General features: G+C 37.7%; 1 protein-coding gene across 4 annotated transcripts in view; it reads right to left on the bottom strand.

Annotated features, from left to right (window-relative positions):
- The window catches only part of LOC144600165 (drebrin-like), a 134,277-nt gene that overhangs the window by 36,996 nt on the left and 80,906 nt on the right, over positions 1-16,375 (bottom strand). For all 4 annotated transcript variants that reach the window (XM_078411640.1, XM_078411643.1, XM_078411641.1 and 1 more), the window contains exon 2: positions 13,229-13,284. In XM_078411640.1, coding sequence (XP_078267766.1) covers positions 13,229-13,284 — 56 coding nt within the window. The remainder of the gene's footprint in view (positions 1-13,228; positions 13,285-16,375) is intronic.

Here is a 16,375-nt window from a genome sequence, read left to right as displayed (position 1 = left end):
TAAGCCTCCTCAGCCACCTTGGGGCATGAATGACAAACATTCATCACCCTCTGGGTGAAGACATTTCTTCTCATCTTAGTTCTGAATGCCTGACCACTTATTTGGAGACTGTGGGCTCTGGTTCTAGACATCTCAGTTAGGAGAAACAAACTCTGCATCCACTCCATCAAGCAATATAACAATTTAGTATGTTTTAATGGCATGATGGTGTTACAGTTAAGGCTTTTTAACTGTAGTTGCCTTTAAGTCCAATTGTTTAACACTTCTCTTTCCTGCAATGAATAACCAAACATAATTTTGTTCACTCAAGATGGAAAACCATACCAAACAAACATCCCCCTGTCTTTATGTGTCAATCTTAGAATTCAACTGATCTTTGAGAGCAAGATCTACCTCTGGGGTATGTAATAAGTGCTCTATTCTGCATTACATTTGTACATGAGATCTTGTGTTAACGTCTCATTATTTTTCCTCCCAATTTCACTACAGAGATGAGAATAACACTACCAAAGATATGCTAATAGAGATCATCTTATCTTTCTTTCAAACTCCTACAAATTTCTAGTAAAGTGAATTAGTCTTTTGATATTAACTCAGAAAATTAAGATCTTAAACCTTTAAAAAAGTTTAGAGCAAATGATCAAAGGAAATTCCAGTTTCCATTTGTTTTTTTAATGTGTGCACGTGGATATTGCTAACATATTGGGGCATGGTGGCAGGTCATGTAAGTTTCCTTATTGGAGCTATTTATGATGTTTGACCATCACTGCAGAACCTCAAACAGTGGGTAGGTGGGGACTCGGCGTGTCCTCTGTGTTCAGAGGTGGCATCGTTGAGGCCTATTTTGTCAGGATGTAAGACTAGTCTTTCTCAAGGACGGTATACTTGGTGGCATAACCAGGTCTTGAAATGTATAGCTGCAGCAATTGAGAGGAGGAGAGCACTGGTGAATTTAGTATCCGTTAGGACTGTAGAGTATAGATATTCATTTTGTCTGTGAGGGAGAGAAAGTTTTCAGACGGGCCTAATTTTGATAACCCTATGTTCTTTAATAAAACATTTAATAAAATTCCTGAATTTACACAATATAAATTAATAATTGGAGGAGACTTCAATTGTACATTAGATTCATACTTAGATAGATCATCAATGCAAAAAAAAGTAAAATCTCAATCAAGTGTATTTCTAAATTCATTTATTAATACCACTAATATTAAGGATGTTTGGAGAATAGAAAACCCAACTGGACGGGAATATTCATTTTACTCACCAGTACACAAAACATACTCAAGAATAGATTATTTTTTAGTTGACTCTACGTTTATTCCATTTATTTATAATTCAAAATACCATAACATTATAATTTCAGATCATGCACCGGTAACATTCATGATTAAATTAAATGGAATGTCCGAGAAACAAGCATATTGGAGATTTAACCCACAAATTTTGAACGAAAAGTCATGCCAGGAATATATTATTAAACAGATTCAAATATTTTTTGAGGTAAATGACAACCCCGACACACCTATTTCTCTTATGTGGGAAACGTTTAAAGCGTATGTTCGAGGTACATTAATTTCTGCTCAAGCTTTTTATAATAAAGAGAACAGGATTAAGCAACAAACATTGGAAAGTGAAATTAAACAACTAGATATAGAAAATGCGAGAATGCCATCTACTCTAAAACATAATAAAATTGCTGTATTGAAATATAAACTAAATAAAATGTATTCAGAACAAGTAATAAAACTTTATCAAAAAACAAAACAATTACATTTTGAATTTGGAGACAAACCACAAAAACTATTAGCACGTCAGTTACGAAAAATGGAAGGGGAAAAAATAATTCAGAAAATTAGAACAGAGACAGGAGAATTATTAAAAATGCCCAAGGACATAAATGATAGATTTCTCCAATATTATCAGAACCTTTATTCAACTAAAACCGTAGCACAATCAGAAGGAATAGCAGACTTTTAAAAAAAATGTAATTTACAAGGTTTAGATTCAAAAGATAGAGAAGTACTAGAAAGGGAGATTACGATAAAGGATATTGAGGAGTCTATTGGTTCTTTAAAAAATGGTAAAGCAGTAGGACCAGATGGTTTAGGCTCCGAATTTTATAAAAAATTTTATGATTTGCTTAGCCCACGTTTACATAGACTGTATGAGTATATATATACTCAACAGAAACTTCCAGATACTCTAAATGAATCTATAATAACACTTATTCCTAAAGCTGATAAAGATCCGGAAGACCCGGGATCATACAGAGCAATTGCACTTTTAAATACAGATCAAAAAATTTTAACTAAAATACTAGCGCATAGATTAAGTACAGTGATGAATAAATTAATACACCCTGACCAAACAGGCTTCATTCAGAAACGATATTCATACTATAATCTAAGAAGATTATTTAATATTATATATTCCAAGAGAATTATTAATGAAGATCTAGCAATAATCTCACTTGATGCTGAAAAAGCATTTGATCAGGTTGAATGGTCTTATTTATTTTCGGTGATGGAAAATATGCAGCTAGGGGAGAAATTCTGTACATGGATAAAACTGTTATATACAAATCCCACGGCCAGAATATTTACAAACCAAAGGTTGTCATCGAAATTTAGCCTATCTAGAGGTTGTAGACAAGGATGCCCGTTATCCCCATTATTATTTGCGCTTGCTATTGAGCCACTGGCAGAAAGAGTTAGGGGGCATCCGGAAATACATGGATATAACACAAAGGACACAGTGAATAAAATTTCTCTATACGCAGATGACGTATTAATTTACATTACAAAACCAGAAATTAGTATTCCAAACTTATTAAAGCTAATAACCCAATTTGGTTCACTTTCAGGATACAGAATAAATTGGAATAAAAGCGAAATTATGCCAATAAGGGAACATAATAAACAGATAATACAACAATTTCCATTTAAAATAGTAAATGAAAAATTTAAATATCTAGGTATCTATGTAACTAAGATATATACATCATTATTTAAAGCAAATTTCCCCCCATTACTGAACAAACTACATAAGAATATTCAATATTGGAAAACACTCCCTATCTCAATGGTTGGCAAAATTAATGCCATAAAAATGATTTTTTTACCGCAAATATTATACCTTTTTCAGACAATTCCGATATATCTGACAAAAAACTTTTTAAAAAAATTGGACTCTATTGTTAATGATTTTATCTGGGATTATAAGAATCATAGGATAAACAAAAGACACTTGTGTAAATCAAAAATAAATGGAGGCCTGGCTTTACCCAATTTTTTGTTTTATTTCTGGGCAGTTAATATTAAAAATATGAATTTCTGGTTGGAAGAAATAGATCATCAACCAGACTGGTTAAAAATGGAAAAGGAAGATTGTTTACCTTTTGATATTGGTTCGATATTATTTGCTACGTCTAAATTAAACAAAAAAATTTATAGGGAAAACCCTATAATATTTAGTGCTATACGAATTTGGAAACAATTAAAAAAGACATTAAAATTAGATAATTTATCACTTTTTCTTCCAATTGTGAATAATCCTTTGTTTAAGCCTTCATGGGTAGACGGGGGTTTTACACAATGGAAGGATTATGGAATTAAAAATATGGGACAACTTTATAGGGAAGGCACTTTTCTGACATTTCAGGAGTTGCAACAGACTTATGGTCTTCGTGGAAATGATTATTTCAGATATCTTCAACTTAGAGATTATGTAAAATCGAACTCCCAAAATTTTCGAATTAGAAATTCAGAAATTCTTGATGAATGTTGGAACAAACATCCTAATACAGAAAAATTAATATCTTATATATATAATATCTTATTAGACAGTGACATTCCCTCCACGGACTTATACAGACAAAAATGGGAAAAAGAATTAAACCAAGTAATTACGAAAGATACTTGGGAAGAAAGTTTGCAACATATACATCAGTGTTCACTAAACGCCAGACATTCTCTAATACAATTTAAAGTAATACATAGGTTACACTATTCAAAAACAAAACTACATAAAATTTTCCAACATATCTCACCTAAATGTGATAAATGTCAACATTTAGAAGCTACATTATTTCATATGTTTGCAAACTGTATAAAAATTAAAAAATTCTGGGTAAATATTTTTAGCATAATATCTAAAGTAACCAGCACACAATTGGACCCAGATCCAAAATTAATTATACTCGGAATATTAGAATTAAATCAAACATTTAGAACAACACAAAGAAACTTTATGGATTATAGTTTAATAACAGGAAAAAAATTAATTCTAAAATTTTGGAAAGGCCCTACGGCCCCCACAATCAAAATGTGGATTATAGAAATGACGGAGACCTTAAACGTGGAAAGAATCAGATTCTCCCTGTTGGATAAACAGGAATTATTCATTGGAATATGGTCTCCTTTTATTGATTACTTAAAGGGTCAGAATGGTTCAGCACAGGAACCTGACTAGCACTCGGACTAAAGAATGGATGAAATGCTATACTTTGAAATGTACGAATATATCTCGAATGAAGTTTTTGTTATTTTAATAAATTTCTCCACTCTTCTTTAACTAACTTTTTCCTTATCTTTATAATCTGTTTTTGTTTTTGTTTTTATTTTTCTTCTCTCTCTTTTCTTTCTTTACTTCATCTATTTCTTTAGTTCTATCTAGTTTAAAAAAAAAAAAGGGGCAAAAGGTATTGGAGACAATATAATAATAATTGACAATATTATCAATTTAAAAATGTATGACTGTAAAGATGTAAACAGGTTATGTACCTATCTCCAATAAAAAATTTATCTCAAAAGTTTTCAGACAGGCATAAGTTAGGTCAGCTAAAAGGAGCTAATGAGTGGCAAATGCAAGTAGACGGGACGAAGGCTAGTTGTTCCGCAGGGAATAATTAGTTCTAGTTTGAGGCCAGATATAGTGTTATGGTCAGTTAGTCAGCAGATAGTGTATTTTATAAATATAACAGTGCCTTGGGAGAGCTCAGTTGATGAGGCTTATGAAAGGGAAAAGCTTAGGTATGTAGATTTGACAGCAGAAATTAAGCAGCAAGGATGGAAAGCAAGAGTACGTTGAGTAGAGGTGGGATGTAGAAGTTTTATAGCGAGATCAACCACATTGCTATTTGGAGAGCTAGGGATTCGCGGGCAGAGTTTGCGTCAGGTTGCAAACGAGCAGTCAGAGGAGGCAAGGCAGTAGGTGGATTTGATGGAAAAGATACAGTACTAGTTGGGGGTAGAAAGGTAATGTATAACATGTGGTAAATGTATTCCTTCTGGTTTTATATGTGAGGGTGATATTAGTGGCGCTATGATTGTTTGTTGGAGGGTTAGGATAAGTGTAAGACAGTACGTGGATGTTTAGCATTTATTTGAGTGTTGAATCTATCGTCTGTAGTTTTTTTTAACTTAGTAGATATTTACATAGTTAGTTGCTTAGTAGTGCATACTGGCAAGTAAGACCATGTATTGAGGAGGGGTGGTTCTGGGACCCCAGAACTAACTGTTGAGTCTTCCCGAGGTATTGTGGATCTAACTCAATGAAACACCAGTGAAAGGCATTGCCCACTTGATAACCTCAATAATATACTGGCGTCTACATCCCTAGTTTTTATTGTCCCATAGTTTAACTGTGTGAAGGCAATTTAGGTTCTCATGTGGCATTGGGGTTGTGTTTCTTGGTTAACCATTTAGCTTGTGTGTTTGTCAATATGTAGACTGCTTATTACTGAACATGAAGGTGATTATCCTACAACATTTATATGTATAGGTAGTTTAGATATTACTATGGCATTGGGCTTGGTTTTCTTGGTTGAGCACTTCTCCTGGTGTTATCACACAAGTACTTTGTCTTTTAATAGCAATTCTCATCCCTTAGTTCCATTGACAAAGTGTCATCCTGACCCATGACTACTCTTCACTGGATAGGAAGTTCTCAGATTTATATTCAATGACAACAGTTAAAGATGGATGATATATTACCAATACAAGGTCGTGCATTACTTAGAGAGCAACATTTGTCCTTTCTGGTGTTAAAAATTGCAGGTTTGGGAGTAGTCATCAGAGTAACATTGGAGAGTAATTGCAGTTCCTTTTGAGATCGTCTACGCTGCAGTCCACTGGTGGTGGAAGGAAAGAATGATTTGTGCGGTTGGTGGGTGGAGCGATCAAGCTTGGTGCTGGATAATGCCAAACCTCTTTAGCATTGGTACAGCTGCACCCATCCAGGCAAGTGGAGAGTACTCAATCTTTGACTTGTGCTTTATCAATCGTTTGGGTGCGGAAAATGAGTTAAGGATGCAGGATACTCCCGCTCTGACCTGCTCTTGTGCCTACCATATATTATGTGCCCACACCAGTTAGGCTTCTGGTTAATGGCGACACCCAATGCTTTGATGATACAATTTGTGATAGTACTACCACTGCTGTCAGTGGTAGTTGGTTATCGCCCCCCTCGCTGGAAATGTTCGCTCTCTGGCTCTTCACTGGAATGAAGGTCTCCTGACATTTATCAGTCTATACCTTAGTGTTGGTTAGATCTTACTGCAAGCAGGCAAAACAATGTCCATGGCCCTTTTCCTGTGCTTAATAACTAAGAGTTCCAGATTATACATCATGTTTTGCTCTGCTGAATGTGCCAGTTCCAGTCTAAATATAACTATTTTTCAATGGGATTTCACTTGCTCGGCGAGCTTGAGATTAAAGAGCTCAGTATTTCAGGAAGATAATTTATTCATGCTCAAATGCAGCTCGAGGCAACAATACAAAAAAATATTACATCACACGTTTAGCAATACAATCTCAGACATCCACACAGCAGAATGAGCTTGCAATACATTTTCAACAGACTAAGGGCAAATATTTTAGACATTTTTTAACAGTCTGTTGAAGGCTATTTACATTTCAACCAGTCACATAAACCACCCTGTGGAGTGTCAATTAAAATACAGATCAAAGGGAATTACTTTAAGGAATCCAAGAAACCCAGCAGCCTGACACCCCTTTAAAAAGAACAACCATTGCCTTCAAAAGTCACATTAATCTAACAGAATAATTCCCCTCCACTTTGTCACACTAGACAGTTCTCTCACCATACTGCTGAGGGTGACAGCAGGAGGAGGCTGGTAGGAAGGAGAGGGGCTGTGCTGGAAATAAAAGCTGAAGTCAGTGTGAGATGCTTTTTGACAGCTTGGACCTTTGCAACAGATGGCGTATGTCAGACTAGATTACATTACTGCAGAAATCAGTTCAGATTCAATAAATTACTGAGCCTGAAAGTAAAATCTCAGAATGGTACTTTATTAATGTTTCTCGTGTTCCAGGACTGCTTTTTATTTTTAAAAGTACCTTGCAATTAAATAACAAATGGCAAAGATGTTTAGGGCAGGGATTCCAGTTTCCCTTGATGACCGAGCTTAGTGCTGCAAGACTAGACAAGGGGCCAGAGTTGGGGGATCAGATCCTCCTTGTAGGACTGGAAGAGGTTTCAGAAATGGGGAGAGTTCAGATCATGATGCAATTTGACCAAGCAGCTGAGAAATTTAGTCTCGAATCAATGAAGCGCAGGAGAAATCTAGAGTTAAAATATTTCATTCAATGAGGGACAATGTCACAGGATTAAAAAATAGATCCGGGATGGGAACAAGAATCATGGAAATGTTACAGTAAGGGCGGCCCCTTGGCCAATCGAAACTAGAGACAGCGGTCCGTTCCATTCTCTGCCTCTTTTGGCTGCCTCGCCAACAGACTGTCTGTCCTTTCTTCTTTTTGTTATTATTAGTATGTGTTAAAAGTATGTTTTAATGTTCCTTGGCTTGTTTTATGTGGGTTGGGGGAAACTTTTTTTCAATCTCTTACCTCAACAGAGATGAGATTTTTTCCGTATCGTATTTCCGTCCCCACAGCGGCCTATGATCGTGGAGTTGGCAGCCTTTCCTGGAGACCGACGGGTGCTTCAAGCCACGAGGGTCTATGGGACTTTAACATCACGGAGCATGCGATCCCCTTGCTGGGGATTGAAGCTCCAACCGCGGGGCCTATGGACTTTAAGCATGAAGCCCGTGGTCTCTGGTAAGAACAGGCCGACTAGGGAGCTCCATGCCGCGGATAGAATTTCAACCGCCTCGACACGGGAGTTTCGATCACCCCAACGGGGGCTTCGATCGTCGGCTGTGGGGGCATTGATTGCCCCGACTGCGGATAGTTTGACTGCCCCGACCACGGGAGAACAAAGAGGAAGTTGATTGAACTTTATTGCCTTCCATCACAGTGAGGAATGTGGAATCCGCTGTGATGGATGATTATGTTAACTTTTATGTGGTTGTGTGTCTTGTTGCTTTTCACTTAGTATGGCTGTATGGTAACTCAAATTTCACTGTACCTTAATTGGTACATGTGACAATAACCTGACTTTGACCTTGAAACCCTTTTTCTTCAGCCCTGTAATTGTCTTTCCTCAAACATGTATCAAATTTATTTCTGAAAGTGACAATTGAACCTACTTTCAACATATTTTTAATGCACCAAATTCCAAATTGTGAATACTCAGATTGCAGAAACAGTATTTTCTCATGTCACCACTGCTTTTTGTGCTAGGATTTCGACCTCTGCCTTTTCTCTTTATTGGCTCAGTCTGCACCCATGATGAGTTTCATCACTTGTATCAAATCACCACTCACTTTCTCTGCTTAGCTTGTGAGTGAATCAGTATTTTATTGATATTCAATGCAAGTTGGTTTAGTGCACTTTACCACTATTTATAAAGCTCCTGATACCATCAACTTTTTAAAATATCGCCCTTTGACATGGCCTGCCATTTTCAAAGATCTTTCTTTTCCTGTAACCACATATAATGTTTATTTATAACTTTGGCTAAATTGTCTTTTTTTTTGTTTTACCCCACCAAATGATATCATCAATTGGAATAATTAAAATCATCCTCCGTAAAACAAATATTCCAGTATATTCCCTTGAGGGGAAAAAGGTAAGACAACAAAAGCTAGAGCCCTTGCATGGCAAAAGAGAAAGTGTAATTTGAGGCAGAAAAAAGGACCAAAAAAAGGGCACAAAGTACTGGCGGCACGGTGGCGCAGAGGTAGAGTTGCTGTCTTACAGCGGTTGCAGCACCAGAGACGGGGGTTCGATCCCGACTATGGGTGCTGTCTGTACGGAGTTTATACATTCTCATGATTGCGTGGGTTTTCTTCGAGATCTTTGTTTTCCTCCCACACTCCAAAGACGTACAGGTTTGTAGGTTAATTAACTTGAGTTTGTATACTTGGTATAAGTGTAAATTGTCCCTAATAAATGTAGGATAGTGTTAATGTGAGGGCACCGATGGTCGGCGTGGACTCGGTGGGCCGAAGGGCCTGTTTCCATGCTGTATCTCTAAACTAAACTAAACTAAATAGCAGGACTAGGCAGCATCCCAGGCGAACATGGATGGGTGACGTTTTGGATCTGGACTGGATAGGTGACGTTTTGAAGTGTTCCAGTCCAAAACATCACCTATTTGTGTCATTTTTTGTAAGCAGCATTTGTATCGCCAGAAAAAAGGAGCAATATGACTGATATCTGGGTGACTGTACTGGCGAAAACCAGATTAAATAAAGAAAAATCAGGTGAAAAAGGATATGAAAGGAACAAAGTAAAAGGGGCTGGTAAGACCCCTTGTTTCCAGTTCTTTTCATCTATCTGCATCAAACAAGATGCTATTAAAGTCATAATTTTAAAAAAGATGCCTAGAATTAGTGGATGGACAAAAACAATAAAAGAGTTTTGGAAATCTTGGATGTACATTAAGTAGTTATGTCATGAGGTTGAGATGGTATTGTAGACAGTGAAGATAGTTGTCACAAATTACAGCAGGATCTTGATCAGCTGGGCAAATGGGCCGAGGAAAGGGATCGAGGAGTACAAATACATCGTAAGTACAAAGTAAGTGGCATCGCAGGTAGATAGGCTGGTGAAGATGTGTATTGGCACGCTGACTTTATCGGTCAAGGAATTGAGTATAGAAGCTGTGACATTATGTTACAATCATACAAAATGTGGTGAAGCCATACTTGGAATACAGTGTTCAGTTTTGGTCACCCAACTGTAGGAAAGATGCTACTAAGCTGGAAAGATTTATGAGGATGGTGTCAGGACTTGAGAGCCTGATCTACAAAAAGATCTATCTATCCATGTCAATGATTTGGATGAGAACAATTAGCAAGTTTGCAAGATTAGCAAGTTTGCTGATGATACAAAAGTGGGTGGTTTTGCAGATAGTGAAGACGGTTGTAAAATATTGCAGCAGGATCTTGATTGATTGACCAGGTGGGCTGAGGAATGGTTGATGGAATTTAATACAAAGAAATGTGAGGTGTTGCATTTTGGGATGTCTAACATGGGCAGGACCTACACAGTGAATGGTAGGGCTCTGGGGAATGTTGTAGAGCAGAGGGATCTAGAAGTGCAGGTACATGGTTCCTTGTAGGTGGAGTCGCAGATAGATAGGTTGGTCAAAAAGGCTTTTGGCACATTACCCCTCATCAGTCAGAAGATGGGAGGTCATGTTGCTGTTGCATAAGACGTTGGTGAGGCCGCATTTAGAATATTGTGTTCAGTTCTGGACACCATCTTATAGGAAATATGTTGTCAAGCTGGAAAGGGTACAGAGAAAATTAACGAGGATGTTGCCAGGACTGGAGGGTCTGAGCTATAGGGAGAGGTTGAGTAGGCTGGGTCTCTATTCCTTGAAGTGCAGGAGGATGAGCGGTGATCTTATAAAATCACGAGAGGGATAGATTGTATAGATGCACAGAGTCTCTTGCCCAGAGTGTGTGAATCAAGGACCAGAGGACACAGGTTTAAGGTGAAGGGGAAAAGATTTAATCGGAATCTGAGGAGTAACTTTTTCACCCAAAGGGTAGTGGGTGTAATGGAAAAGCTGTCAGGGAAGATGGTTGAGGCAGGGACTATCCCAATGTTTAAGAAACAGACAAGTATATGGATAAGACAGGTTTGGATGGATATGGATCAAACGCAGGCAGGTGGGACTAGTGTAGCTGGGACATTGTGGCCGGTGTGAGCAAGTTGGGCTGCAGGGCCTGTTTCCACGCTGTGTCACTCTATGACTCAAAGAGGTTGGGCAAGCTAGGACTTTATTCTTTGGAGCACAGGGGGCTGATAGGTGATCTTATAGAGGTAACCCAGCAGGTCAGACTATGTGGAAAGTGAAAAGCAGCCAATATTGCAGATGAATGACCCACATAAGAACAGGGAAAACAAGTTATCAAACCTGTTGAACTTGATACCAAGTCTGGAAGACTGCAATGTGCCCTGATGGAAAATGAAGTACTCAAGATTACATTAATATTCTTCATGACTGTGAGGAAGTAGTGAAGGAGTTTTTATTTTGCAATTTCCACCCCATTGCATTAGATTCCATAAGACACATCTTCATCCCTTCTTAATTACATATCAATCAAATAACTTTATCAACTATTTATCCATACAGTGACCATGGCCTTACCCTATTGAAAATATCCCCCCTCACTTGCATTCTCTTCAATTTTGAATTAACTTGATTTTTCACTCTCCTAGTTCGAATTAATGGTCTTCAAAACATAATTTTAACTATGTTTCTGTTTCCTCAGTAGTTCCCTGACCTTTGGAGTGTTTGGAGCATTTTCACTTATTATTTCAGATTTCCAGCATTTACACTTGTCTGATTCACGATAGAAAAATGGTAACGGAGGAAAGATACAAAGCAAACGCTTCTAATCAGGCTTCATGAGAATGTTATCTGTGTGTTTATAACTCAACAAGAAAGGAGACATGAATTTTTTTTTTAAATGTGAGAAATAGTCAGTAGATCAGTGGAGAAAGAAACTGAATTAATGTTTCAGATGGATAACCTTTCATCAAAACTCCCCTTGATCTGCTAAGTACTCCAGCAATTTTTGGTTTTATTTCAGATGTTCATCACCTGCAGTTTTTTGCTTAATAAACGATAGAACATAGAACAGTATCGCACAGGAACAAGCTGTCTGTGCAGAACACGATGCTAAGTTCAACAAATCTCTGCTTGAATGTGATCCATATTACTCCATTCCCCCACATATCCATGTACCTATTCAAAAGCTTTTTAAATGCCACTATCATATCTGCCTCCACCTCTACTTCCAATAGTGCATTCCAAGCATCCACCACTATCTATGTACAAAACCTGTTCCACTCATCTCCTTTAAACAATGCCCATCTCTGTTTAGAGGGATATGGGCCAAATGCGGGCATATGTGACGAGGGTAGATGGGGTATCTTGGTCGGAATGGGAGAGTTGGGCCGAAGGGCCTGTTTTAATTCTGTATGACTCAATGACTCTCTCACCTGAAGGCTATGCCCTCTATGCCCTAGTGATGGAATTCATGGCTACTGTTTCTTCTATTCCGAAGTTTTGAACAAAAAGAAGCCAAGTCCAAAAGGTAAAGTGTTAGAATAGAACATGTATTATGTATTATGAAAAGTCTAAAAATAAAAATGAAGCAGGTGAATTATATCCAGAGCCCCAACAAATCAGGATGTCTAATTCCATCCATTTCCCAATCTGAATAACTGGATGATGATAGTAATTGGACTATTTCAGAACATTGCCTTAATATCACATTCTGCACTGACACAATCCTATCTATTTTGAAAACATGGCAATAATAATCAAGGAATTGGCCTCACCTTTACTCCAATGCTTTAACAGCAGCCTTACACAACCTTCCTCCACCTTGACAGAGAAAATGTTCTAATAGCTACTGACATTTGAAAACATTCCACCTCTCTTTAGCTTATTAGTGAACAGGTTTACACATCTCAAGAGGTTTAGATATTAAAAGGAATTTGGAAGGTCATGGACCCTTATAATTAGATATCTGCCAATGCATCACACACTTGAACAGCAATCCAACAATTTGAAATTAAAGTTGGAGATTATTTAAAGGCTGTCATTGTCCATGTCTTCTGCGGATCAATGCACAGAACCCATGGAGTGCAAATCCTTGAAACCTTCTGCAGACTTGGGAGGCACATAATTCCTTACAAGAGTGTAATTAATTGCTTTGCTGTAGAGTATTCTGCAATTTTTACTTACAAATGATGGCAAGTCTGGACCAAATCCAGCTGGAAAAACGTAATGTTAACTAGACGCATAAATCTAGCCTGCATTAGTCACATACCTCCTGAATCAGCTAATATCAGATTGTCAGTGTTATCTTCATAAGTGTACAGCGCCCTGTGGAGAAAAATAATTCAGATCAGTTAATCAGCTTAAAGGCCATGGGATTTGGCTAAGAACAAAATGCGATGCATGATACTCAGAATTTTAAGTCAGTGACAAGATACCCTGAAGTACAACCGTTTCATGTCAATGCTCAAATAAACCCAAATATAAGATATGCTATATTAATTTTAGATTCTGTGTAATGAACAAGGATTCAACAATAACAAATACCTTTAATTTATAGTCTTAATGAAATCAAACAACTCAAAACATTGATTAAATAATCAGAAGACACGTGATAAAGGAAAGACTGGATTGTTGAATTAAATAAATGATGAAAAGAACTTTACCAAACTTTGGAAGAAGTGGGAATAGTCTTGTTAATATTAATGTTGAATTGAAATAAATTCTTGATCCAGAGCCATGCAGGCAATCAACATTGAGGAGTTTGAAGAAGGAAGATGAGTAATCTCAGTTTAATTTATTTAATTTCCTGCAAGAACTTTCTAGAAAGTCTCTTCCAAGATCATCAAATGAAACTCCAGAATGTCTACTCTAACCAACCATACTTATTTTTGACAAATCACTTTCCAGCATATGACATTTCCATTGCATCAGCTGCTCAGGAGTTATTGTAGTCCATCGTGATTTATCATTTCAATCTGTTGCTGATATTTATCACCTTCAAGTCTGTTCCTAACCAGCTAATTATTCCGTTTATTTTTAACATTTAATCAAACGGCAGAAACAAACACATGCAAGTGCACTTATGTATCTATTGTTCCTAGGAAAGAACATACGACTGTTTTATTCTCATTTTGCGAATGCTAATTTTGAACTTGTATCGTCAAATTCTGCATTCAGAGTCCTAGTTATATAATCAAAAAGTGTTCTCAGAATGTTTCAAAATTGAATAATATGGGGATACAGGCGAGTTCTAACCTCTAAAAATGACACTGTCTTTCTCAGATGTTGCAGAGGTTGTCCTGTTTCAATATAATGACCTCTTTCTTGCAACTTTGGAACAAATGAGATATTACTGGTCTCTGAATTTGTATATGCAGCAAAAACAAATAGAGATTAAGTGGTGGTTGAGCTGGTAGGTGAAAATCCTACCCTGAACACTCTTCTGGGATATCCAAGGTAAATTTAATGACATCTCACTTACATTTGATGTGCTGTAGCCATTTTTCTAGAACCTCAGTAAACTTGGCTTGAATCTTGGCTTGAATCTAGTACAGTGTCGTGGAATGCCTTCCACGAGATCAGATCCCAGAAATCACTTTGCTAATCATGAAGCTTGCACTTGTCAGAATGGCTTCATTTAAATTAGAAATGCTTCCATGTGGAACAAAACAGTCACTGGAAGACCTCAGCAGATCAAGCAACGTCTGAACCTCAAAGAGATGCTGCTTGACCAACTGAGTTCTTCCAGCATTCTGTTTATGTTCTAGATTCCAGCACCTGCAGTTTTCTTTGCCTTCTTGCTTTAAAGATGGACTCTCTGACCAAAGCACCAAAAGGAAGCCAACTCTGCCACTGCTCAGCAGTTCTTTTGATAGTAGTGGAAGTGGCCATGGCAGGATAATTTAGGCATTCAAAAGGAAATTATCAAGGCACCAGATGTCCTCGCTTATTACAGCACAGAAAGTGATCATTTGTCCCATCAGGATCATGCTGAGTCCCAACACAGCAATTCCTACAGTGCAATTTTCCCTTCTTAATTTTCTGTTACCCATTCTCCATTATATGCCCATCCATTCCTCTTCACTCTATTTGAACTTATCTACACACTATATTAATTTAAAACAGACAATTACCTTTGACGTATGACAACAAACCAGTTCATCCTGGGAAAATCCTCACAGAGAAGGTAGAAAGTCCACACACACAGCACGGGGTCAGGATCATACCGGGTCCCTGGAACTGTGATGTGACACTAACAGCCTTTTAATCAGGCCACCCACATGCATAACAGAAGAAATGCAATTAAAAGTCCATTAAAAGACTATTAGTCGATACCATTTCAAATGGAGTTCAAGATTAATTTCTGCCACTTGTATGTGATATTTTGGCCACAGCATACTTTTATTTCCTCAAATGCCAATCTTACAAATAACCTAAACCAGCAACAGATTGAGACAGAAATAACCCATTTATTTTGACATGAGCTTAAACATGCTTAGGGTAGTAAAGTGCACATGACGTTGGCAACAAGTCCAACGCTTCATTAAGAGCCAGATACACAAAATGGGAAACTCCTCCACATTAGAATCCAACACCACTGAGAAGCATAGTTTAGTTTAGTTTATTGCCCCATGTACCTAGACACAGTGAAAAGTTTTTTGTTCTGTGCCAGCCAGTCAGTAGAAAGATAATACATGATTACAATTGACCCATCCATACTGCACAGTACATGATAAAAGGAATAATATTTAGTGCAAGATAAAGTCCAGGAAGGTCCGATTAGAGATAGTCCAAGGGTTTCCAATGAAGTAGATAGTAGCTCAGGATCGCTCTCTAGTTGTTGATAGAATGGTTCAGTTGCCTGATAACAGCTGGGAAGAAAGTGTCCCTGAATCTGGAAGTATGAATTTTCACACTTCTGTACCTCTTGCCTGATGGGAGAGGGAAGAAGTGGGAGCGGTGAGACTCATCTGTGATTATGTTAGTGGCCCTGCTGAGGTAGCGTGAAGTGTAGGAGTCAATGGAAGGGAGGTTTGTTTGCGTAATGCTCTGGGCTGCGTCCACAATTCTCTGCAATTTCTCGCGGTCTTGGGTGGATCTGTTCCTAAACCATGCTGTGGTGCATCCCGATAAAATGTTTTCTACGCATAGCCCAGGTTTACATCCACACAATCACTCACACTGAGGATCCATTATCAGTTCTGACACAATGAAGTAATATTAGAAATGAAAAGTACACTTAGCAGACTGACAATTTTCTTGCAAGTTGATTAGGCTTGTGGCTAATTTTATCAGATTACAGGCTCGCCTTGGAACAGCAATTAAGAGACAACAAAAAAGGACATAAAGCGCTGGAGGTACTCAATGGGTAGGGTAGTCTCTCTGGAGAACATGGATAGGCGACATTTTGGATCAG

This window comes from Rhinoraja longicauda, chromosome 14, assembly GCF_053455715.1.
Source record: "Rhinoraja longicauda isolate Sanriku21f chromosome 14, sRhiLon1.1, whole genome shotgun sequence".
Lineage (NCBI taxonomy): Eukaryota > Metazoa > Chordata > Chondrichthyes > Rajiformes > Arhynchobatidae > Rhinoraja > Rhinoraja longicauda.
The sequence above is the reverse complement of the archived record's forward strand: the minus strand, read 5'-3'. Positions and strand labels throughout refer to the sequence as shown.